This window comes from Lasioglossum baleicum, chromosome 16, assembly GCF_051020765.1.
Source record: "Lasioglossum baleicum chromosome 16, iyLasBale1, whole genome shotgun sequence".
NCBI classification, from domain to species: Eukaryota; Metazoa; Arthropoda; class Insecta; order Hymenoptera; family Halictidae; genus Lasioglossum; species Lasioglossum baleicum.
The window spans coordinates 9,451,789-9,474,693 of record NC_134944.1 but is presented as its reverse complement, the minus strand read 5'-3'; the positions used below and the strand labels follow the sequence as shown (position 1 = coordinate 9,474,693).

Here is a 22,905-nt window from a genome sequence, read left to right as displayed (position 1 = left end):
TCGGTATAGTAAATATCTGTACATTGCAAGTGCAATCTATCAATCTATTCTATAATATTTATGTCATATTTTTATTTTTACTATTGTTTGATTTTTACTATGCACTGTTTTCATTTATTTAAAGTCATACGTTACCATGTTTGAACGTAATATTCTTCTTTGTGTACATGGTTCTTATCCATTTAAATAAATTATTACAAACCAATTGCATAACAAAGTAAAAGGAAAATGTTAAAAGATTTGTGTACCACACAATAGGTACACATTGTATAATAAAATAAATAAATAAGATAAGTATCGTCTTATTATGTCTTTTCAACATAATAACAAGAGAGAATATGTGTGTGTGTATGTTTGTATATGGATTTGAATAATGTATACACAATTTGTTATTGTGTATACGATCAAAATGATTACAAGGTTAACAGAGGAAAAGGACTCAAGGACATGCATAAAATGACACGATAAATTATGTATTATTTATACGGGATCAAAGTGTCGATTTCGTGTATCAACCAGTATCAACGGATGACTTGGTATTGCGTTATGCATGGTCATAATGGCGTTCAGTTTAGCCGCCTTTTCATATATCGTGGCATTAATCGTGGATGCTTTTTTAATATTTTTTGCAATATTTCACGTACGTACAATTCGTAAATGACAACGACGTATTTTCGTACGTAACGTTAGATGGAGACGCGGGCGAACAAACGATAACAATTATTTCTAACCTAAACTACTCTACACAATGTATTTATAAGTATATAGATCTCTACTAAATTGGTTATATATATATTTACGTTTCAGGTCATTACATTCGATGAATTAAAAACTGGCTATAAAAATCCAATCGAGCAATGTAACAGTTTAAATCCGGTGAGACTGAATAATTTATTTGTTAATTGTCAAATACTTTCAATGTTTGATAACGACATACACATTCTGAAGGTTCGCAGGTTTAATTTTACTGTATTTACGTTTTAGCTAGTTATTCCGGAGTACGGTTTACATATTCTTATCAATTTCTTGTTTCTAATAAGTGGACAATGGTTCTCGTTACTCCTAAATATGCCATTGATAGTTTATCATTTGTGGAGATATTATCACAGACCAGTGATGTCGAAGCCAGGTCTATACGATCCCACTAGTATACTAAATGCTCAAGTTCTTACAGCACACCAAAGAGAAGGATGGATTAAACTTGCATTTTATCTTTTATCATTTTTCTATTATTTGTATGGGTAAGTTTCACTGTCGTTTTCTAAACGAATCACCAACTTTGGATAAAATTATCTTTTATTTCTTTTCTTCCAGCATGATTAGTTCGTTGATTCAATGAGGAAACTCTTTTCTACTGTAATTTCAATTATAACAAGACATCTTTGGTATAATACGCTTCGTAAATGTAAATTGTTTGTATAAATAAACTTGAACGACAGAACAACGTACATCGAGTCATGTTGCAATTTTATGTACTACTTGACTACTATGTACTACGATTTTTTCATTGTATTTACTTATAATCATTATTATTATTAGTAATATATTTACAATGAATTTACCATTGTTACTGTACTATACTTGCATACTGTATACATGACGTATGACGTATAGTAAGTATTTACTTAGGAATAGACCTGACAGTGTCAGGTTCCACACGCGTTCTTCTAATAAAGCTATTTATTAATATTAAATTTATTAGAGTTATATATTATATATACCGCACCGACGAGAATCTTGTCGATGTAAATAGTGTCGATAATGCAGACAGACGTCGATAATGTAAATTTCTATTGAAATATCGATTAATTGTAAATTTTGTAAAATAGTTTCAATTAATTTGTTAATATGCATTTGTTTGTTGATATTCATTCGTATGGTTCAGTACCAACGAATTTCTATTGTAAAAACAGATTAGAATAAACCTTCAAAGAAGAAACACGCTCGTTTATTTGAGAATGTTCCCCACAGAACAATCATTTTTGGAGTATGTACTTTACGAAGGAATGATATTGCAACATAACATGACGAGAGAGAAACTATTTAAAATACAATAGTACACGTACACACTGTGCCGATACGTTTCGTCCCGTTTTAAAGCTGTCATCGCACCATTATGCACACAGTGAAGTGTTCTCCGTCTCTATAAATGAAATGAATCGTTCTACGTGAATGAGGTTAGAGCACGAATCCAGAGGTGAGCAAGAAATTATATTTAGTAAAGTAAAATATGTTTGTGTCTCTCTTTTCAATATTTTCCATATTATATTACCGCCAAACATCGATCGACGATTGACTTGTGTTTTGATCGATCGACCAGTTACGTTCTGTGTCTAATGACTTCGATGGTCTATGATTGTCTATGATCCAAGTGGATCCAGTATCCTGTCTGACGACATGAAAACAGCATGTGCTAAGACAATTTCAATTCCGTGTTTATAATCTTTATAAAGCAATGTAAGTAAATTATTGCAGTATCTTGTTACATTTTTACATTCTGGTTACGCAGATATTTTAAAGTTTCTGGTTTTACATTGTGAAAATATATTTTTCAGACGCAGTTTTTCTACTTTCTTGAAAATGATCTGAATGAAGATCGAAACGTTGAATGTTCCAAACTAACGTGCAAATTTTGCTTTTTTCCTATAAACTGATCGAACCGTTGCGCCGAGAACATTTGAATATTATACATTTCATTATCTTGCGATCGATATTTCAAACAACATTTATATTACCAGTGTCTGTCCATGAGAGAAAAACATTATCGAGAATGAACAACATCGGTGGTGTCTCGTGTTTCTTTCCGGATAACAAACCATCCGTCTCCGATGAAGACAACACGTTGCTGCGTAATCTGTCGGGAATCAATTTGCCCGAGAAAATATTATTCGTGATCGACACCGTTCGAGAGAAGAATTGTACTCCGTTCAAACTGTCTACAGGAGCCAAGTATATGCCATTGTATATGGTGAAACGAGTTGTCGAAAGTTTTGTTTCTATCAAGTCATCTATCCAACGGAGTCATGAATACGCAATAATGACTTTAAATTCGGAGGGTGCACGGTGGATATGCGATTTCACCAGCAACGTCAAAACTATAGTGAACCACTTGGACATCATCGAGGAGGACATACCCGAAGATGATTTACACCCATACGATTTGGGTCAGCTGTTCGAAAAGATACAGTCGAAAGTTCCTTTATCACCGAAGAAACAGACCGGCGCATCTCTTCCTAAGTTCAGCACCAGAGTCATTCTAATCTATTCTCGATCGAACGATGTACCAAAGTTTCTAACCAGTAAAAAGTACTTTGATAATCTTACAGAGAATTGGTACTTTTTTATAGACGTATTGTATGCGCATGAACCTCCGAGCTCTGACAATTTATGCGAAGAGATTTACGCTGAAATGGCAATGCTGGATACAGAAAATTATTCGTACATATTTGAAGTTGGAAGGAACGCAGCGAAATTGCACGATTATATGGCGAAATTACTGGCACACCCTCTACAACGTCCGTCTCAAAAAGATACTTGTTATACTCTTTACTCTCCATCCAGTGTGCAAGAAATATATACAAATGTCTCATAGTACACTCGAATGATTCCAAACGCGCAAACTAATGTTCGGTACAACGAACGGATCACGAACGTTCCGAAGTGTTCCATCCTCGTTGCACCGCTTATCATTTATAACGTGAAGAACTACATCGCCTTTACCGATTGAAGTATTATTACGTTTATCATTATTATTATTCCTCTTGTTGTTATTGTTGTTACTATTACCATTGCTCTTGATGTACATAGTTGACACGATTCATTGTTAATGGCACAAAGAAATTACACCGAGTGTGTACTAGGTCTATTTTAATAAAGCTTGGCAAATAGGTGAAACATCAATAATAAGGAAAATTATATATGTTTCATTCGTTGTGAATAAACTATACATACAAATGTGTAAAGATAGAGGAATTTATTTGCACATATGAAAAGCACAATCTCAGAATTGTTTGGAATCAGTGTAAATAACTAATAAAGCTTGGCAAATAGGTGAAAGATCAATAATAAGGAAAATTGTGTATATGTTTCATTCGTTGTGAATAAAATATACATATAAAAGTGTAAAGATAGAAGAATTTATTTACACGTATAAAAATACAATTTCAGAATTGTTGGAATCGGTGTAAATAACTCGTTGCTTATTAAAACTCTTTTCATATATATGTATACCTTATCAAACGCGATACGAAAAAGCGATCGCGGCGCAGATCTCGACCAGTTGTATGTACATATATGTATACTAAACAGTGTCCCGACAAGAGTGGAATATTTAAATTCCAAACAAAATACAGTTATTTTTATTTACTACCGAAATTTCGATTTAATCATAAAGTAGATATGCGGGAATTATGTATGGACAACACATCTGGTCCTTCTCGGCTTTGCTGGCACATTTGCGTTCTTTTGACGAAATTTTCAATCACATTTTGGCATAATATTATGGCTGGATCTCAGGGATTTAACTTCGAAAAATCCCAGAGAAAGAAACCAAAGGCGTTAAGGGGGTAGACTCGTTTCCAGGATTCTAAGGGTGCGGGGTGATTTCTCGATAATGCAAAGATGGGGTTTTTCAGTAGCCAAAAGCGTCAAAATTTTTGTTTTGCCAGAAACGGCACCAAATCTAAATTTTCCGCTCTTGTTGGTACACCTTTTATATGTATACGTAATAATAATATCACAGCGTAGAAATTACATGTAAATTAAAATTAAAAAAAAGACGCGATTAAAACTCTTATGACTTACGACGTGGGTCCTACATGACTCTGATACTTGCTTATTCTGTACATTCATAATTGTGTAATAGGATAATACTGCGGAAACCTGAGGTCAGCTTCAAAAGTCGAATTCGACGGATGCGCGGACCTTCGTGGATGTACACACATAATATTATAGATTATCTAATTGAATACCATCAATATAATATTCGAATTTCGGAATGGCGGCAACGAAAACACAGAAACAAAGTAGAGAATAGGAAACGACCGAAGTACCCGCCGAGGAAGAGATTCGTAACGTTCTTAAAACTTGAGCTATCAGTTTCACCACTTGTTGTATACTGTTATCGTCGATATCGTCGACCGCGTTCGTTGTTTGTTCCGTTCGGTTGTTCATAGGACTCGCAGAAACGGTATTCGAATCATCTCGTTCTACCTGGCGATGCTTCTCCTCCATTCGCCAATTACCGCACCGCGGAAAGTTGTCCGGTACCGGCAGCATATCTTGGTCTTCCCCAACTTTGAAGACCAACGACATTCCGACTTCGGCGTGAAATTCAATGTGGCAATGGAACAACCAGTAACCTAATAAAAAACAAGGGTATGTTATAATGCATTTCTAATATTGCTACCAGTAGGTATAGGTATACATACATATACGCACACAATGGGTGTACAAAGTATTCGTACACCAAAAACGAATAACTTTCTCAAAATTGGACTCAACAGCTTGAGTTTTTTTGAGATGTTAAAAGGATTAGTTTACTAGCTAATGTGTAAATAATTTTTTTTTTAATCGTTGTTGGTCGCAAGTGCGAAGGAAAAAGCGAGAAGGTCACGATTTTTAAATTGTTTGTACAGTTTTTGTAGAGAATTTTAAAAGATTGGTAAAAAAAGCTGCCGCAAAATTGTCCTTGACCTTGAGATTCGAGGTCAATTTTTTTTATTGCATTGTATTCCATGCATCATGAGGATAAAAGTAGAATACACTACACTACAATCAAAACAAGTTTGACCGTGGAATTCAAGATTAAGGACAATTTTGCGGCATCGTTTTAATTACAGATCTTCATCGACCCGAAGAAAAATCGGTTGACGCATAAAAAAGCTATCATTGTAAGATGTAAAAATCTTTGAATTTATAGTTTGCTATTCATTTAAATCGCAGATTCTCAGGTTTTGCGATTTTAATGTTCGTTTCTAAAAGGTGTACGAATACTTTGTATGTACAGGGAATGGAAAACTAGCACACGTACCTGGATTGTTCGCATAAAATCTTATAATAGTGTAACCACCGTCCGGTACAGTGACGGTATCTTTTAGAGGAGCCCGATCGAGGTTTCTGCGTATCGAACCTTGTCTATCCAATTGCTTGACAACCTCGGCGGTGACATTTCTGCCGACCCTTTCCATCGCGACCACGCGAAACTGATATCCGTGCAGATGAAATGGGTGGTTTGCATCGTAGGCGAAACCTTCGTCTACCAAAACCACCTCCACCACGCTTCCAAGTTTCACTCGAAGAACGTGGGTACAAGCGCAGTAGTCCTGCTCGCATCCATGCACAGTACTCTCGTTACAGAACTGATCCTGATCCACGGTGTCCCGCTGGGACAATAGTGGAACAGGTGGGAGTTTCATCGAGATATGATTCAATTGCGGAGTGAGAACTCGTTTAGATTGGTTAACTGCAAAAATACGAATTTCTGGCGTCAGCAACACGAGTCTGCTTTTCTAACCACTTTACTATACATTAAGTCGTCGACTTACACGGTTAATTCGTTCCAGCGTTTTCCGCGTAAATAACGTAAATAAAAACCGCGTAAGTTGAATAGTTATGCGTTTATGACAAAAATGGGTGGGTGTAATTTCAAACAATAAAGAGATTAAAAGAATGTAAGAGTATCAATATATTTGTTACAACTTAATAAAACTACTAAAGAGTGAAATGAACTCCTACTTGGTTCCTATGTCTTGCAAATAATGCATACAATTTTTATTTTGCATAAACGATCTGCTTTGTACACACTATATCGGGTGTTTTATAATTCATGGTACAAATTAGGTCAGGTCGATTCAAGGGGTTCCGTTTTCAAGAAAATTGAATTTAAATGTGAAAACGAAACACTCGGTACTCATTTGAAAGGAAAACTCAAATAAATTAACTATGTTCAGGATCTTTATGCAAAATAAAAATTTCCTACCTGAATTGCAACAAACTGGAGCGGAATAGAAATTTGTTTTCTTTCGTAATATGTTTAATAGGTTGAAAATAATATAACAGTATTTTCAAATTCTTCTAATATTGTTCATGTTTTAAATTACACCTACTCATTTTTGTCATAAATGCATAAAATCCGCCGTCTATACTCATAAATAGTTGAATGCGTACGCTTATCTTCTCTTCTGGCAATCGAAAAACGAACTTCTCAGTTCGGAATTGGTTTTCTGATCCATTTCAAAGAATCCGCGTAACTCGAGGACTTACTGTATGTATCTACAAATCTACATGTACCTTGATGGAAGCCGTAGAGGCGGCTCCGGTGGAAATGCGGATTGTCTTTCTTGTAGAAATCGTAAGAGACGTAGAATTGATAATCCGGTTCGAGAGTGTTCGACTGGTCGTTTTCGTCCATCGCTCTCAGCATTGGCACACTGATGCTACCGTTCGTTTCGGTGCCCTCGTTCAAACCGTTTATTCTCTGAAACAGGGAAGCGCATGAGTCGCGTTATCTGTCAAGAGTAATTCAACCGCATACTGGCAAACCAACACAGACGGCAGTGTGATACCTCATTCAACAAATCGTTCGATTCGCGTTCGTACGTGACTTGACCTTCAGGATCCTGCTCGATTGCGCCATCGTACCGCAATATGCCGACTTGAAAAGCTTTCGTAAATCTTTCGTCGCAGTCCATTAAACCTCGAACTCGAATCCAGTAATTGTCTATCCTCTGATTCGCTTCGACGACGAAATCGAATCTTTCGCCCGCGTAGCTTACCAGGGTTTTCCCTGAAAGAGGAGAACACAAGTTTAGCTTGGCTCGCGTTCGTTTCCTATTGTATTTACGTGCTGTTATAATGTATAGGTGTGCACTGTGCACTTCCGTACCATGCACCGGCTCGATGTCGCGGCCATCCGAGCTGATCACGGTCATGGTGTGGTTGTCGATGGACAACTCGACCGGACAATTGAGGAACTCGGCGTTGATCAATCGGAATCTATATCTGACATTCTACAAAATCAAACAATTTAACTGGAGTTTAATTCCATTCTATGTAACACCTTCTCCCATGCTTGTTTAACTTGCTTTACCTGCTTCACGAGGAACGTTGCCACGGGCATCGCAGCAGAAGCGTTGTTCCCGCTCGGAGCGTTCGTGAATCGCCCCAACCCGTTGATCAGTATGCTCGGCGGTTTGTTGTCTCCGCCCGAGTAGTGATGATGCAAAAATTTATCGATTCCTAATTCGTGGGTCCAGTCCAAGATCTGAATAACGTGCTCGTCGATGTCGTACAGATCTTTATGCCAGTTCATTTCCGGTGGCGTACGGACGATCAACGGACCAAACACGCCATCTCCTCTTTGAAAACCTAAAAAGAAAACGTACGTGTAAGAAAGTACTATGTACGTAGAATCGAGTGTACGTTCCCAAGCGTACCTAAGTGCGAATGCCAGAAATGCGTGCCAGTCTCAGAAGCCAGATAGTCGTATCGGAAACTCGATCCTGGTGAAATCGGGCATTGAGACACGTACGGAACACCGTCCATGTACGGTGTTTTGACGTGATGTTGCCCGTGCCAGTGCATGGTGGTGCTCTCGGAATGTAGTAAATTTATTACATCGACTATGATCCTATCGCCTTGGCACACCTGTGGACCAAGGAATATTTCGACACGTGTAAAGAATTACGTTAGCGTTTGATAGCAGTAATCCCACGACCATCAAGATGCGCGGCCAAGGTGCCTCACTATGACGACACTATTCGAATTCTCCGGACCGACGATCCGCTTGGACAAGATCCAGCGTTTCATCAATTTTCATTTGAACGGTATAGCTCCGTTCGCGAACAGTTACAAGACCTTACCACGAGCCCGTTATCCATTGTAAAATAATAGCTAGTAATTACGTTCGCCGAGAAGTCATGACGCATCGGAATATTTATTACGGTCTTTTTCGAATCGCGTTCTGACTAGGATTACCTCGATATGCGGTCCTGGCAGTTGTCGATTCACCACCAGAATCGATCTTCCGATACCGTCCGCTGGGATGCAATGCATACGGAAACAATCGGTGATGTTGAACGGGCAATCGTAACACGCTTTGCTCATCGTCTGATAAGCTTCCAGCTTAAAAATGTAGCGACATTCCATCGGCGGAGCTCCGTCTATACAGTTTCGCCGACAAGGATGTTTCGTCCAGTCCAACTCGTCCGCCGTTTCCGGGTTGACACGGCCGAGTTCGAAATCGTTCGGTACCGTAACGATCATTTCTGAAATCAGCAATTCACGTGACAGTGACTGTGCTATCGTACACGCATACACTGACTCCAATTAATATTCGGACGCTATCAAAAGGACGAGCAAAAAACGGAGCGATTAGTTCATCACAGGATGTGGTGAATATAAACCCACGTAAAAAATTTTGTTCACATTGGGCAGCAAAGCAATTGTTCTAACTTCTGAGAAAAGTTCGAGTCGTATGGTCCAATATTGAAAAAGTTATCGTCTTTTTAAGAGTGACTGTGCATACAGTGCTTTTTTTGGGGAGCAATTAGTTCACCGCAGGATGCGAAATGAAATTTTTGAGGAAAATTGCAAGTTGTCGGAATTGTAGAGAAAATACTGAAAGTTGCATTTTACAACTTTCTTATGTGGGCCTTTGTTGAAATTTTAAAAATATAGTTTTGCAGATTTATGTCAATTTTATCTATGCAAATTTTAGCATCTTTAAATGTTTATAGATCATTGCAACGTCGGCCGATTTCGATGAAACTTTCACAGTGCATACAATTGACACAGGTCTACAAAATGTATATTTTAAAATTTTCAATGTAGACCCACAAACATAAAAAAAAGTTGCAAATTACAGCTATTAGCATTTCCTCAGCAATTCCAACAACTTGCAATTTTTCTCAAAAATTTTTCACGACCGATATTTAAAATGTTACCGTATTTTTTTAGAGCGTCCGAATATTAATGTGAGGTATTTCGCGATCGATTTCATCTACTCACCGGATGTACAGACTCGGTGCAGCAGAATACCGATTTGAATGAGAAGCTGCGCTGATCTCGATCGATTCAACATCCTGTTATCTGAAAAATTACCTAGAACAGTTGAGTAATGTTCGCAGCTCTGAATAATGATAATTTAGCGTGGCTACTGGCTCATTCGAATTGGTAATCGGCGAGAAAGAGACGCGCACACGATGATGATTACTGTCACTGCAATGGAAATTCCTCACGGATGAAGAAAATGCTACAATACAAATATCGAGTGCAAGCGACGCGCGTTGGCCAATAAGAAGGACAACGTGTGCCAATAAGTGGGAAACAGAAGTGCTTATCTAATCTGGATGTCACGAAAAAAGAACGTTTAGCAAATGAGCGAGTAAGATCCGAAACGTGTTTCAAGGTGTATCCGAAATCGTCTTTGGCTCTGTACACATGTCATCAGATCTGCTTCTTTCACGGCCGCGGAACTTTTGCTTGCACGAACAATCGAACGTTCTTATCGTAAACGTATACAGTGAATCATGGCAATATTCGGACACTTTTCAAGGGATTTTTTTTTTAGACGTTGGAGCAATTAGTTTACTACAAAAATTTGCTTCACCTCTTCTTTTATTTAAATTTTTTCACGCCTTTTTACATAAAAAGAAGACGTGACATTGGTCGGAATTGTAGACGAAATACCAAAAGTTGTTGTTTACGCTTTTAAAAATTTTTTTAATGCATTTTGTAGATATGTGTCGATTAAACATGTTCCGAAAATTTCGTCAAAATCGGCCAACGTTACAACAAGCTACAAACTTTTGAAGATGCCGAAAATTGCAGTTTTTTCACGATTTCCAGTCTACTACTAAAAGAAATCTGATTCTTGCATCTTTCAATGCCTGTCGTTTTTTACCGCATCAATCGACTTCTTTAAAATTTTCGGAACACGTATAATTTACACAGATCTGCGAAAATGTTTTTTTTCACGTCTCGCAGAGAATTTAGAATAACTTCTAAAAGAATCCAAGTCGTAAGATCCGATGTTTAAAATGTTATCGTCCTTTGAGAAGTGTCCGAATATTACTATAATTCACTGTAAATTCATAATACGATATACGATTATGGAGATCGCATAGTAGGCGCGTCTGTAGCGCGCATAAGATCGCAGAATTAAACGGTTTGGTACGCATTACCATCGCGATCATCTAGCCTCGATAATAAATTATTTCCTAGAAAAAATCCCTTCGAAACGAGCCGACACACGCGCGCGACTCTGCGAATAAATCTCGAGAAGAAGCAGACAGCTTCAGTGTCAGCTGCCGATTTTTACTACTTTGTATAATAAAACAATAACTTTGTTGTAAGAAAAGGCGAAACTTAGCACACGTACGTTTAAAAGCACTTTTGAAGACAATAGTTTCCGGAACTATTAGCTTCTGACGATTTTATGTACAAACTTAGCTTATAGTTTTTAGCTTGTCCTTAACACTAACCGTACCACGACCGGTTTTACATTTTTTAATTATCGAAATTATAAAGATTGCTCCATTAGAAATTATTAAACGAATTTCTTCATTCAAGCACATATTGTTACAAAAATTTCAAGAAATTTAAATGAATTCAGAGTTGTCATTTTCATAAAACAATGTATAGCAGTCGCACTTTCTGCTCGGTACGGTTAGCGTTAACAAAAACTCGGCAGGTCCACTGATGTCTTGGTATTTAGTGTTAGGAAAAGTCCAATAGGAATTCTTGGATGTCACTAAGGGTTGATGAATGAGTGAGATGTCCAAAGGCATGATTCGGGATCTATTCATGTGTCTCAAACTAAAACCGAAATATTACGATCAAACGAACGATCAAAACCAGTCGAATAGAATGGAACAGAAATGGCTGAGCACGTACAATCCTTCGAATTTTCTTTGTGGTTGCTGTTAGACGTGTATAGACGCTGGCCGCTCGTCTTCTCGTCTTCTCGTTTCGTCGAGTACAGTATTAGCGCGCGACTATGAAAAATCCACGATGTTTTAATCTAACACCACATAGCCGAACGATCAAAACCAGTCGAATAGAATGGAACAGAAATGTCCGAGCAGGTACAATCCTTTGAGTTTTCTTTGTGGTTGCTGTTAGACGTGTATAGACGTTCGCCGCTCGTCCTCTCGTCTTCTCGTTCCTCGGGTACAGTATTAGCGCGCGGCTATGAAAAATCAACGATGTTTTAAGAAAGACTGAATCAATGCAGCGCCATCCGTTTCTCTATACAGGAATTCCCTGGAGGTCACGCGTGCCCCACGAATCGCCACCGGTCCTCTTACTTTACCTGATTAACGTGCATGTACAAACAACGATATAAATAACGTCACTGGCCACGTTTAACGTCATTCGTGCATCATCACACCAAGGGAATTCCCATAGCCGTGTTTGGTTGGTGCACGTCGATCGGGAAATTACTTTTGGCATCATATAGCTTCTTGGTCTATTACCACAGATGAACACCCTACTCTGTATACATAATGTTAATTTAAAAATAATATTTGCACGTGTTGCATATCCGTTACAATAGACGTATCATGTGCTTACGTGCAAATATGTACACATGCACATCGTTCATCGTTGGTTGCCTCTTGTGTATTATACACGCGATTACTGCGGTAGACCTTTCTCTTCGAATCTTGCCGTATTTCAATCATGTGTTGCGTGTTGCGTGTTGCGTGACCGTAACGAACAAATTTTTCCATGTTACTAAGTCTGCTATCCTACAATTATGCAAGTATAAATAGAATATAATACAATTTACACGCACGTGCACGTTAGGGTGGCTCTTACTTACTCTTTTCAAACATTTTTGTTAAAATTTCTTTTACTGTACCCCCACAAATAATTATATATATATTATTGTATACGATTAAACATTAAGATAATTAATTTGATGCTTATAAAATCGTTTTTCTCGAATAAAACTTCAACAAAACTTCAACAAAACTTGTAGATCTGGACAGGCTGCGTCTTTTATGTCCCATTACCTTTTTTTCGTAAAACAAACGGTTTTCGAAAAAATCGAGAAAAACGTCGGACCAAAATCCAAAAATTTTTTTCTGAAATTTCAAAATTGAAGTGTCGTTTCATTATATCAATAGACAGCGAAAAATGTATTTTTTCGAACTTGCAGTACTTACGTTTTTTTAATTGCTGATTTTTTTCCGGAGATTGCTCATATTTTTTTTCGAAAACCGTTTGTTTTACGAGGAAAAGTAATACGACATAAAAGACGCAGCCTGTCCAGATCTACAGGTTTTGTTTAACGTATTTTTCAACGCGGTAAATAATTTAGAAGATATTCGAGAAAAACGATTTTACGAGCATTGAATTAATTATTTTAATGTTTCATCCATTTGGGGCACGTGTTCCCATTATTCGATCGAGCTGAAACTTTGTACAGATTTTTTTTTAATTATTTGGAACGACTGTGGGGGATGCCGTAAAAGAAATTCAAAAGTCGAAAATAAGACCTATACCCCAGTGTACGTGTACCTAAAATATACGTGTATCCAGTGGCGCACCCAGGGGGGGAGCCAGGGGGCCAAGTCCCCCACCAAGAAAAAAATGTTCAGCTTCCAAAATTAAAATCGCGGAATAGCCCTGGGTACCGTTGATAGATATTTTGGCTGAAAAAAAAGGTCATCACGCAAAACCTAGGGCTGGGTTCAACTCGGCCTCCCCCCCCCCCCAAGATTACATCCTGGGTGCGCCACTGCGTGTATCCCTAAACCGCCTGAGATTCTGGGAAGAATTTTTCTGTAAATAGGAATAGATCGCGTCACTGTTTTTTCCGGTACGATTCCACGTGACTCGATCGTTATACTGGTTTCTCAATTTCCGCGATGCATAATTAATAATTTAACGTCGCGATCGAGAGATACGCGATAAAGCCTCAATTATAGCTAACATTAGACATTGTACGAAGTCGTTGATTCACATTGAAAATTATATGTAATCCGTCGAGTATAGCTGCAACTTAGTCCAAGATGTCAAGTACCTTGCGTACAGGTTGACGCAGTTGCGTTTCTCGGAACAGGTACGATCTGGAAGGTCGTTCAACACCGGTAAAAGCATATTGACGAAACTAGTAATTTACCGTAATTAAATGATATTATCCATTAATGGAGATATACGGCCGAATCATCCTACATACGTATTATGGTACGTGTGTCGAAGAAAATGAAACGTAGGACGTATCGAGGCCGTTTTTTCCCTGTAACGAGGAGAACAAAGAATTTTCGGGAGAATATATGTATATCATCTGAAATATAGAACACGGATGGAGATGAAAATCAAACAGAGGAAAAAAGAAATGAAGAAACGCAAGTTAAAGTTTACGTAAGATCATTAACCTTTGTGTAATAACGGTGTCGACAGAGATGACAACGCATCGTTTATATCGTGCAAGCCGTGCGTACAAGGACGCATAAGAACGTTCCCCTCGACCACTTTCAATTGCTTTTCCGCTCCTTTCATTGTAAGTACACGCGCGTCAGTGCACGTTATCTTTTCGTTCTCGCCACAATGCTATTTCGTACTTATAGGCAGGTGTACACGGAAGCGCTTCCAAGTAGTACCTGTATACACATATATATATATGTACACGTATTTCGCGACGACATCAACATGGTTTTAATTGTCATGATTGCGGAGTCTGCGAATCGACGTCTCAAGCCTAGGCATGTGTCCTCGATGAAAGGCTGTGATGAAATATGCACATGTAACAATCGTATTTTATTACTGTCTGACAATTCCGAGTTGTCAATTCGGAAATAGGTAGAAAGCGTGGAACTTCTAGCGATGTGGTATTTCAGATCACTGTAAGTTCCACGTTATCCCCGCGCCCACCGTCGGTGCTTAAAATTTGACAGTTGATAAGGAAGGTCACATTCGCCACAACTATATTAGCAAATATGTCGTCGCTCCCAATAAAGTTCATGGCAGCATTTATTTTGATAGTTTCGGATTGATACTTTGTAGAAGATTGCTGGAGAAACTATTGAAACGCACAAAAATCCAGTATATACACACATGTACATATTTGTAGAATGATAATCACATACATGAAAATGACTGATTCGATACAAGGAACATGTGTATTGATGTGTCCAGAGAGGGAACGTTGGATGTAAGTTGTTGTGTTATGACATAAACATTAACGTTTGTAATTCTAAAGTTCAATGATTATTACGAATATTAATTGATCGATCTGCGTCTGTTTAAAGGAGAGAAAAGAAAGGTTTACTACATAGATTCGAGATCGACGAGAGTACGAAAACCTCTCGACAGCCAAAAGCTGATCCAATGAAAACTGTGAAATGCTATAGTCGTTCAGCTGCTGGGATGGTTATGACAGATCCGAGTCAATTACGTCCTTCGGCAGTATTACTGTCGACCATTAGATACTTGTTTACCGAGTATGTTCGATTTTATAAGCTCACATTGTCTGGTTAACTTTTCGGTACGATTGCGCTCGTTTCAGAATAGCTACAAAAACGGATGTCGATTGGATAGTAATATATGATTTTCTGTTTGATCGTTTGAGAGCGGTAAGACAGGATGTTGGCATTCAAAGAATAGATGTTCCTGCCAGTATTTCCATCTTTGAACCTATCGTTCGATTTCTGGTCTATTCCGTGCAAAGGTATAACCACATACTCCGCTTCTTAGGATTCTCGTAAAGAAATTTGGCTCTCGAAAGAAATCTAAGTCGTTGCACCGCTGATAATTTTGTTCTTTTGACTAATGAGTAGACTCCGGATCTTTATGCCAAATAAAAAGTTTGTGCACCAATTGCAAGACAAAGGAGCTAAATATAAACTTATATCTTTCACTCGTAATTTTGAAAGTTCTAATCTTTGCACCATTTTAAATTGCTCCCACCAATTTTTGTCACAAATGCATAAAATCCGGAGTCTACTGATGAGTTTGCCAACCACTGTCCAAGCTATCACATTTTGAACATGATCAGAAAATAATTGCAGATTATGCGATCGAAGTATTTCCGAATTCGATGCAACGATTAACAACAGACATCTTTTCGAATGTGTATCACATCTGTTAGTTTTATACGACCAGCGTGATCAAAGGATTCATAGTTCGGAGCTTGAAATCGCAATGGAGAAACTAAAACTAGATAAGAGCCGTGAGCAAATGGAAGCGCTATACATCCTTTTGAATATGGGTAACGTAGAAGCTTTAACCAGAGCATTGATGCTTCCGCTTTGTCTCAGGTACGACCGAGACAAGATCGGCACGTTTCTCTACGAGTAACAAATGTTCTTCTTGTACTTGTTTCTGTACAGGAAGGCCACATACGTTCAATTATCAATGAAAATATCATTTGCTTGGTATTTAAAGAATTATGCGCGCGTATGCAACTTAATTTCACGACTCCCTCCGTTGCTGATATGTGCAGCTATGCTTAACATGTCGAACATTAGAAGGTGCATTATACAACTATTAACTATACTTAGTTTATTTCTCTTTTGATCTAAGAAGTTCGTTTGATAATTTCAAAACAATTTTTAGAACAACACTGAAAATCATGAGCTCGGGATATAACAGTAAAGTGCTCGCCTTTCCAGGAATGAAATTACAACAGCTTCTATTGTACAAAGACATAGAGACAGTTCGAACGGACTGCGAGTTGCACGGTCAAAAATTTATCGATCAGAACGTACTGTTTGAAAAGTCCGCGTTCAAAGAGGATACAAAGTTGGTAGGTAGAAAGATTCTGCAGGCGATATTTTCGTTTCTCGATCGGCGGCAGTATTCTATAACAAAAATCTGTTTGGTGTTTTAGAAGAATTCGGAAATGTATTATACTCGGCAAACTTTGCACGAGTTTTTACCCCGTATTCTTCTCGATTCTGCTTGAAGATGAGTCGTGCCGCAGGTAAATTACGCGTACGAACGACACGAAATGTATGTACAAACAAATGAAGAATTCTGTAAAAAAATTTATTTCTACGATAATAATACAAAAGGTTTGTTTACGTTTACTGCGAATCACTAGACGAACTGCTCGAAGAATCCGTGGACATCACTTCGACGTCTTCGGATTCCTGTTTATGAGTATTCATAGCAACGCTACCTTGTCCGCTTACCGACAAGTGGATTTCACCGGATGGATGCCAGGCGAATTGATTAGCTTGCGACACCGGTGGTTCTGGAATAATAAATCGGGTGCAATTGATTTTATCGTATTTTCCATGTGACGATAATATTTAAAATTGATCTTGCTGCACGCACCTCCTACAGGATGTCCAGCTCTATGCAAATCCGATGATATTCCAGGATGTGAACCCAGCATTTGACCATTCAACGGAAGATCACTTAATCGTCCGAGATAGCCTAATCTCATTTCAATATCTGCAACAAGCATGCTCAAAGTTGTTCGACGCTTGAGCGAAAGTGCACGAAAGGGAAATACAACTTTAACACTAACTGTATCGCGACTAATTATTGAAATTATAAAGATGCTTCCATTAGCATCCAAACAATATACATCCGATACATTTTGTACTCGGTACGGTTTGTGTTAAGAAATTATTACCCGTTGGATATGGTCTCCTAGGATCTCCTTGTTGCCACGTTAGCGGGGCACAAATCGCGTTCGATGCACTTATTCTATGCGCATACTTGATCAATTCTTCCGAGGGGACAGGTCGTTTATTGGCACGAGCGATCGATTGTAATTTTTGTTTGGCCTGATAAATAGCTGTGGCTAAAATTTGTTCGGCTTCTTTCAATTGTTGCTGTAGCTGCCGAATATCTTGATCTTGTCTTTCAACCTCTGCTCTAAGAGCATCCATCTTCAGGTTGATTTTTGCCTGTTCATCTGCTCGATTTAAAGTCGCCTTCAATTCGTTGTCCTTGGCAATTAACAATTCGGTTAATTGTGCATGCTCCTCGCTCGACAGCTTCAAAGGTTTCTGAGTTATCGTGTTTTCAATCATTTCTCTGAAACAATACAGCGTGTTGTTTAGCGTACATTCAATTACATTAGGTATGTTCATTAGTAGACTGTTCTTTGCCTCATCATATTTTTCTTGCTCATACTCTATTTACTATTCTTTTGATTGATTATAACAGGACTGGACAATGCTGGCTCGCGGAACAGATGTGACTGCTTCTCCTCATTGCCTACTCTCCTTCAGCTCGAGCCCCAAGATGCTGCACCGGCAGGTTACTCTTTTTCAATTCATTCTTTCGGCTCTGCGAATTCTTTACCTGTACCTGAATCGTCCCTATCATAACAATTAAAGGAATTGGTAAATGTCGTTGATGTCAGTTCAAGCAAGGGTCCTATGGACATGTACATGTATACATAGTGGTGAGTAACCTGCCGGTGTAGCATCATAGAGCTCGTGCTGAAGGAAGAGTCGGAGTGGTCGTGGTGGGGACCAACTCGCCAAGCAGGCGAACAGGAGTAGCAGCTGCAGCTGTTCAGCGAGCCAATGTTGCCCAGGCCTGGCGTAAGGCAAAGAGTCAGACCAAACTATAACTTATTCATGTGGTTTCTTACTTTGCTATCAGTTCGATGTCATCTATGAGTGACAACAAAACTTCTTTGGTACTCTTACCGGATGCCATTTCTTTGGACGATAAGTATTAAACTAGCTTCGCTATTAAGTAGTCAAGAAGGTCAAACTCGCAAATGATATCGCAGGATACATGCAGTGCAATAATAGCGTACACAGCTATTCTGAAAATAATTCAATCCTGAAGTGGAATTTTTAAAACATTCAATTGATAATCAAGGGAGTTCCATAGTAAACACAAATATAATACAATTTTATATTTATATAATTGTAATTACAATTATATATATATATGTAAAATTCGCATGACAACAGCCACAGCCGTCTCTCGGCCGTGCAACAGCAAGTATTTACAGTATTTACAGCAATTTACAGGCACGAGATTATCAAAACAACAATGGCCACTTGCATTTGTATTTACCTTAGACCATATAACACTTATAGACCCGGCATAGGTATAGGATGTGCATAGGATGCACAAGATAATTCAAAATGGTGGATAGCCAAATAAAAGCGGGGTATACAAGTATCGTGACAAGTGTATTCAAGTATATTTATGTATAATTTCGTAAACATTTGGGAAAATGGTGTAAACTTGTTGCATAAAGAATTGCAAGGAACGATAGAACCGTGATACGAATATATCTTTTCACAAGTATTGAGAAAATATAAATACAGATTTCAACATCGAATACATTCTCTGGCCTAGATAATATAGGTGCCGCGTCGATCGTCAATGGCGCTTGCGCTTACACGCACATGTTTTGTGTGTCTGTCGTCTGTCAGCAACATTTGGCAAACAGTTTGAGAAATATGTATTGGTTATGTTGACAATGAATTCGAGAACAAAAGATAGGTGCTCGTTATTGTTTACGCTATGATGTGGCACCGTAAATCTTATCAAAATTTCAACAACGTACTATTGGCTGTAGATAAATTATTGATTGAAATTTTTACTAGAAAATAATACGGAAAAAATATAACCTCAACAAATTTTATGTTCCTTGGTTAATCAGTCAAAATTCCAGGTAGTAATTTCATGGAAAATTCATCTTGACGTGTCAGAATTACATAACTTTCACCGATAATGCCGTTTATTCATTCTCTCGTACGATACGGTACAGATAGTTGATATTCTGTCGTCATCACGTTTGGTTAAGTGCCTGCGTGTCGAACAATAAGGTAAAACATTTTCCGTTTTCTCGTGAATATCTATAACTTTTGTATATTGTGTTTTATATAATTATTTATACGTGTTGTGTGATTGATCTTGTAATTAAATATTATTACACTTACATTTGTTTTGCACGAGCTGAGAAGGCCATAATTTAACACAAAGTATCTAAATAAAAAATGCCAGAGAGTTTTTACTAGTTATAACGTCGTTAATCATCGAATGTTTTATTAACAATCAGCACAAAAAAAAAACAATGGGAAATGAATCTTGGAATGTGCTGGTGACGGGCGGTGCTGGTTATATTGGTTCTCACACTGTATTGGAACTATTAGCAGCAGATTTTCAGGTGGTGGTTATAGACAACCTTAGTAATGCTTGTAAAGGTGAGAAGTAATGAATCCAATTGTAGAAAACCTCCATTAACCCTTTGCACTCCTTTGTTGAGGGTAATAAAACAGGTTCTTGTATGTGTTTTACGTGTTTGTCTTATTTTTTAGTTAAAACAAGTAGAAGTTCCACAAATATCAATTACAACAAAGTTTCAAAGCTACATTTGAAACAAGTAGCAGTCAAGGAATTATCCTTGGAAGTAAATTTCAAACAAAACACTTCAAATAGTAGGGAGTTGTTGGTAACAAAATTGAAAAATACTTGGGAGTGCAAAGGGTTAAGGGGGAAGACTCGTTTCTAGGATTGCAAGGACGCAGGATGCGCTTTCTCATTTCAAATGCAAGGATGAGCTTTCTCAGTAGTCAAAAGCGATAGATATTTTTATATTTACAAGGCATAATTTGCATTATTCAGCTGCATATACCTATCTGTCGCATGCAAAATAGCTGCATGGTGCCGAATAATGCAAATTACGCTGCCGAGAATAATGTAAACATAAAAATAGGACTTTTGAGGACAATCGCGTCCTAGATTGATCTTTCATTTAGCTCTTTTGATTACTGAAAAAGCCCATCTTTGCATTATCGAAATGAGAAGGAGCATCTCGTACCCTTGCAATCCTGGAAAAACGAGTCTACCCCCTTAATGTTATATATAGACAGCAGACCTTTATGCAAAATAAAAGTCTAAAAAAGATTATGTAGTTAAAGGAGTTGTTAATTATCAACTCGCATTGCTGTAATGTAATTTTTATATTTCGTTCGCAGGCGAAAACGACGTAAAACCAGAATGTTTATTAAGAGTAGAAAAATTAACAAACAAGCAAGTCACGTTTATTCCTTGCGATATAACGAACATCAAGGAGTTGAGAGATGTATTTAAGAAGGTATATAATTAAGATTTACACAGAATCCAAATAGTCGACCAAAGCTACAAATGATCTTTACATTTTCAGTATAAGTATCATTGCGTTATACATTTTGCTGCTTTGAAAGCGGTAGGTGAATCATGCGAGAAACCTCTGGAGTATTATAAAACCAATGTCAGTGGAACTCTGAATTTGTTAGAAACTATGAGGGAGTTTAATGTAAAGCATTTAATCTATTCGAGTAGCGCCACTGTTTACGGAGTTCCCAAGAAGCTTCCACTAGATGAAAAGATGACGACCGGTAGTTGCACGAATCCCTATGGGAAAACGAAGTACATGGTCGAGGAAATTTTAAAAGATTTGTGTGCGTCCGACGAGGTACAATTGTTTCTCCATGACATTTGTTTCCGGTTCAATGAAATACTTCTCACCAAGATAGTTTTAGGAATGGTCTGTTGTATCTCTGAGATATTTCAATCCGGTCGGTGCTCATCCTTCTGGTCAGATCGGAGAGGATCCGAATGGAATTCCAAATAATTTGATGCCATACATTACCCAAGTATCTGTTGGGAAAAGAGAAGTACTGCATGTTTACGGCGACGATTACGATACCGTTGATGGAACAGGTTGGTCTGATAGTAACTTAGCAGCAACAATCCGACAAGTACTCGTAGTACATGTCCAATTGTAATTGGATTTACAGGTGTACGTGATTATATTCATATTGTGGACTTGGCGTCGGGTCACGTGAAAGCAATGATCTATCAGAAAACTAACAATCCATCCGGATTCAAAGCGATCAATTTGGGTACGGGAAAGGGTTATTCGGTACTCGAAGTTATTCGTGCCTTTGAGAAAGCATCGGGTCGGAAGATACCGTACAAAATCGTTGAACGCAGAGCAGGAGATATATCTGCTAGTTACGCGGATGCTAGTATAGCTAACAAGGAATTAGGATGGCGAGCCACTAAGAATATCGACGACATGTGTAAGCTACTGCACAAACAATTAGTTACAATTAGTTATCCACCTAATCAATTTAATCTATGGTTTACTATTTAGGCGCAGACGCGTGGATGTGGCAACAAAACAATCCGAATGGTTACAAGAAGTATTAGTCATAATTAATTGTTAATGCATTTATCGGTTAAATAATTGTTTTTAATAGTTTAACCATTTTTAACGATACGTTTTTAATTATTCGAATATAAGCCATGGTGGTATCTGGTTACCAAAGTTTAGACCAAAGCTCAACGTAAACGTAAATGTATATCTATCTAATATTAAGACATTCCTACTTCGAGAAATTGATGTACGTTCCATAAATGCAGTATGAATTTTTAAAATCTAAATGTATAGTAATCGAGAATCATTTAGATCGAGAACTTTTATACAAAAGAAAAAACTATGTACGTATTAATATTAAATTATCGTGCCATATATTGATATGTGCGTATACATATGTATATTTGAATTTATGTACTTAGACGACGACAAACGCACAACTGGACTACCTACAAGTACAAAATAGAAATGTACATGCTGTATGTATTGTTAAAATGTGCAATAAATACCAATTAGGTGTACATATACCTACATAACATGTCGAACTGTGTGATCGTTTCGAAAATTTTCGCGAGTAACTTTGAATCCGATGATGATGATTAGGCAGCGGATTTTATGCATTTATGATCGGAAAAGAATTTAAAAATACTGTTATATTATTTTCAACCTGTTAAAATGTTAAGAAAGGAAATAAATTTCTATTTCACTCTAGTTTGTTGTAATTCACGCACCGACGAGATATAGGATTGTGTATTTATTATGTTCTACGTGTCTGTGATTCACGTAGAACATTTTTATTTTGCATATAGATCTGCAATCAAAATAAA

The 22,905-nt window shown here is 37.7% G+C and overlaps 6 protein-coding genes across 17 annotated transcripts; 4 read left to right on the top strand and 2 right to left on the bottom strand.

Annotated features, from left to right (window-relative positions):
- Window positions 1-435: 435 nt before the first annotated feature.
- Cni (protein cornichon) lies at window positions 436-1,448 on the top strand. The gene is made up of 4 exons (XM_076440735.1): window positions 436-640; window positions 808-876; window positions 985-1,241; window positions 1,315-1,448. The coding sequence occupies exons 1-4, from the start codon at window positions 551-553 to the stop codon at window positions 1,337-1,339; spliced, it is 441 nt and encodes a 146-aa protein (XP_076296850.1). The 5' UTR covers window positions 436-550; the 3' UTR covers window positions 1,340-1,448.
- Window positions 777-12,035, bottom strand: LOC143217023 (uncharacterized). Of its 4 annotated transcripts, none has more exons than XM_076440705.1 (10): window positions 11,896-12,035; window positions 10,009-10,089; window positions 8,977-9,266; window positions 8,436-8,646; window positions 8,090-8,367; window positions 7,886-8,009; window positions 7,566-7,786; window positions 7,291-7,477; window positions 6,032-6,463; window positions 777-5,360 (listed from the first exon to the last, which is right to left on the bottom strand). In XM_076440705.1, the coding sequence occupies exons 2-10, from the start codon at window positions 10,079-10,081 to the stop codon at window positions 4,948-4,950; spliced, it is 2,229 nt and encodes a 742-aa protein (XP_076296820.1). In that variant the 5' UTR covers window positions 10,082-10,089; window positions 11,896-12,035; the 3' UTR covers window positions 777-4,947. The 4 variants fall into 4 exon arrangements, with proteins under 4 accessions (XP_076296820.1, XP_076296821.1, XP_076296818.1 ...); XM_076440706.1 differs by having other exon boundaries at window positions 10,009-10,101; window positions 11,896-12,021; XM_076440703.1 differs by lacking the exon at window positions 11,896-12,035 and adding an exon at window positions 11,381-11,507 and having other exon boundaries at window positions 10,009-10,101.
- Window positions 2,609-15,166, top strand: LOC143217034 (BRISC and BRCA1-A complex member 1). Its single transcript, XM_076440723.1, has one exon. The coding sequence runs from the start codon at window positions 2,609-2,611 to the stop codon at window positions 3,590-3,592; it is 984 nt and encodes a 327-aa protein (XP_076296838.1). The 3' UTR covers window positions 3,593-15,166.
- On the top strand, window positions 15,021-19,760 carry LOC143217031 (SAC3 domain-containing protein 1). 3 transcript variants are annotated; one of them, XM_076440717.1, is made up of 8 exons: window positions 15,021-15,160; window positions 15,258-15,449; window positions 15,515-15,676; window positions 16,017-16,265; window positions 16,338-16,478; window positions 16,564-16,753; window positions 16,841-16,959; window positions 17,051-19,760. In XM_076440717.1, the coding sequence occupies exons 1-7, from the start codon at window positions 15,081-15,083 to the stop codon at window positions 16,910-16,912; spliced, it is 1,086 nt and encodes a 361-aa protein (XP_076296832.1). In that variant the 5' UTR covers window positions 15,021-15,080; the 3' UTR covers window positions 16,913-16,959; window positions 17,051-19,760. The 3 variants fall into 3 exon arrangements, with proteins under 3 accessions (XP_076296832.1, XP_076296831.1, XP_076296833.1); XM_076440716.1 differs by having other exon boundaries at window positions 16,838-16,959; XM_076440718.1 differs by having other exon boundaries at window positions 15,578-15,676; window positions 16,838-19,760.
- Med4 (mediator complex subunit 4) lies at window positions 16,982-19,985 on the bottom strand. Of its 6 annotated transcripts, none has more exons than XM_076440731.1 (5): window positions 19,875-19,985; window positions 18,563-18,742; window positions 17,591-17,997; window positions 17,287-17,406; window positions 16,982-17,203 (listed from the first exon to the last, which is right to left on the bottom strand). In XM_076440731.1, the coding sequence occupies exons 2-5, from the start codon at window positions 18,628-18,630 to the stop codon at window positions 17,034-17,036; spliced, it is 765 nt and encodes a 254-aa protein (XP_076296846.1). In that variant the 5' UTR covers window positions 18,631-18,742; window positions 19,875-19,985; the 3' UTR covers window positions 16,982-17,033. The 6 variants fall into 6 exon arrangements, with proteins under 6 accessions (XP_076296846.1, XP_076296843.1, XP_076296845.1 ...); XM_076440728.1 differs by lacking the exon at window positions 19,875-19,985 and adding an exon at window positions 18,933-19,174; XM_076440730.1 differs by lacking the exon at window positions 19,875-19,985 and adding an exon at window positions 18,857-18,998 and having other exon boundaries at window positions 18,563-18,737.
- Window positions 19,354-22,789, top strand: Gale (UDP-galactose 4'-epimerase). Of its 2 annotated transcripts, XM_076440713.1 has the most exons (8): window positions 19,354-19,760; window positions 19,994-20,138; window positions 20,253-20,345; window positions 20,913-21,031; window positions 21,101-21,391; window positions 21,459-21,639; window positions 21,717-22,001; window positions 22,076-22,789. In XM_076440713.1, exons 2-8 carry the CDS (start codon window positions 20,009-20,011, stop codon window positions 22,129-22,131), a joined length of 1,155 nt encoding a protein of 384 aa, XP_076296828.1. In that variant the 5' UTR covers window positions 19,354-19,760; window positions 19,994-20,008; the 3' UTR covers window positions 22,132-22,789. The 2 variants fall into 2 exon arrangements, with proteins under 2 accessions (XP_076296828.1, XP_076296829.1); XM_076440714.1 differs by lacking the exon at window positions 20,253-20,345 and having other exon boundaries at window positions 19,360-19,760.
- The last annotated feature ends 116 nt before the right edge of the window (window positions 22,790-22,905 follow it).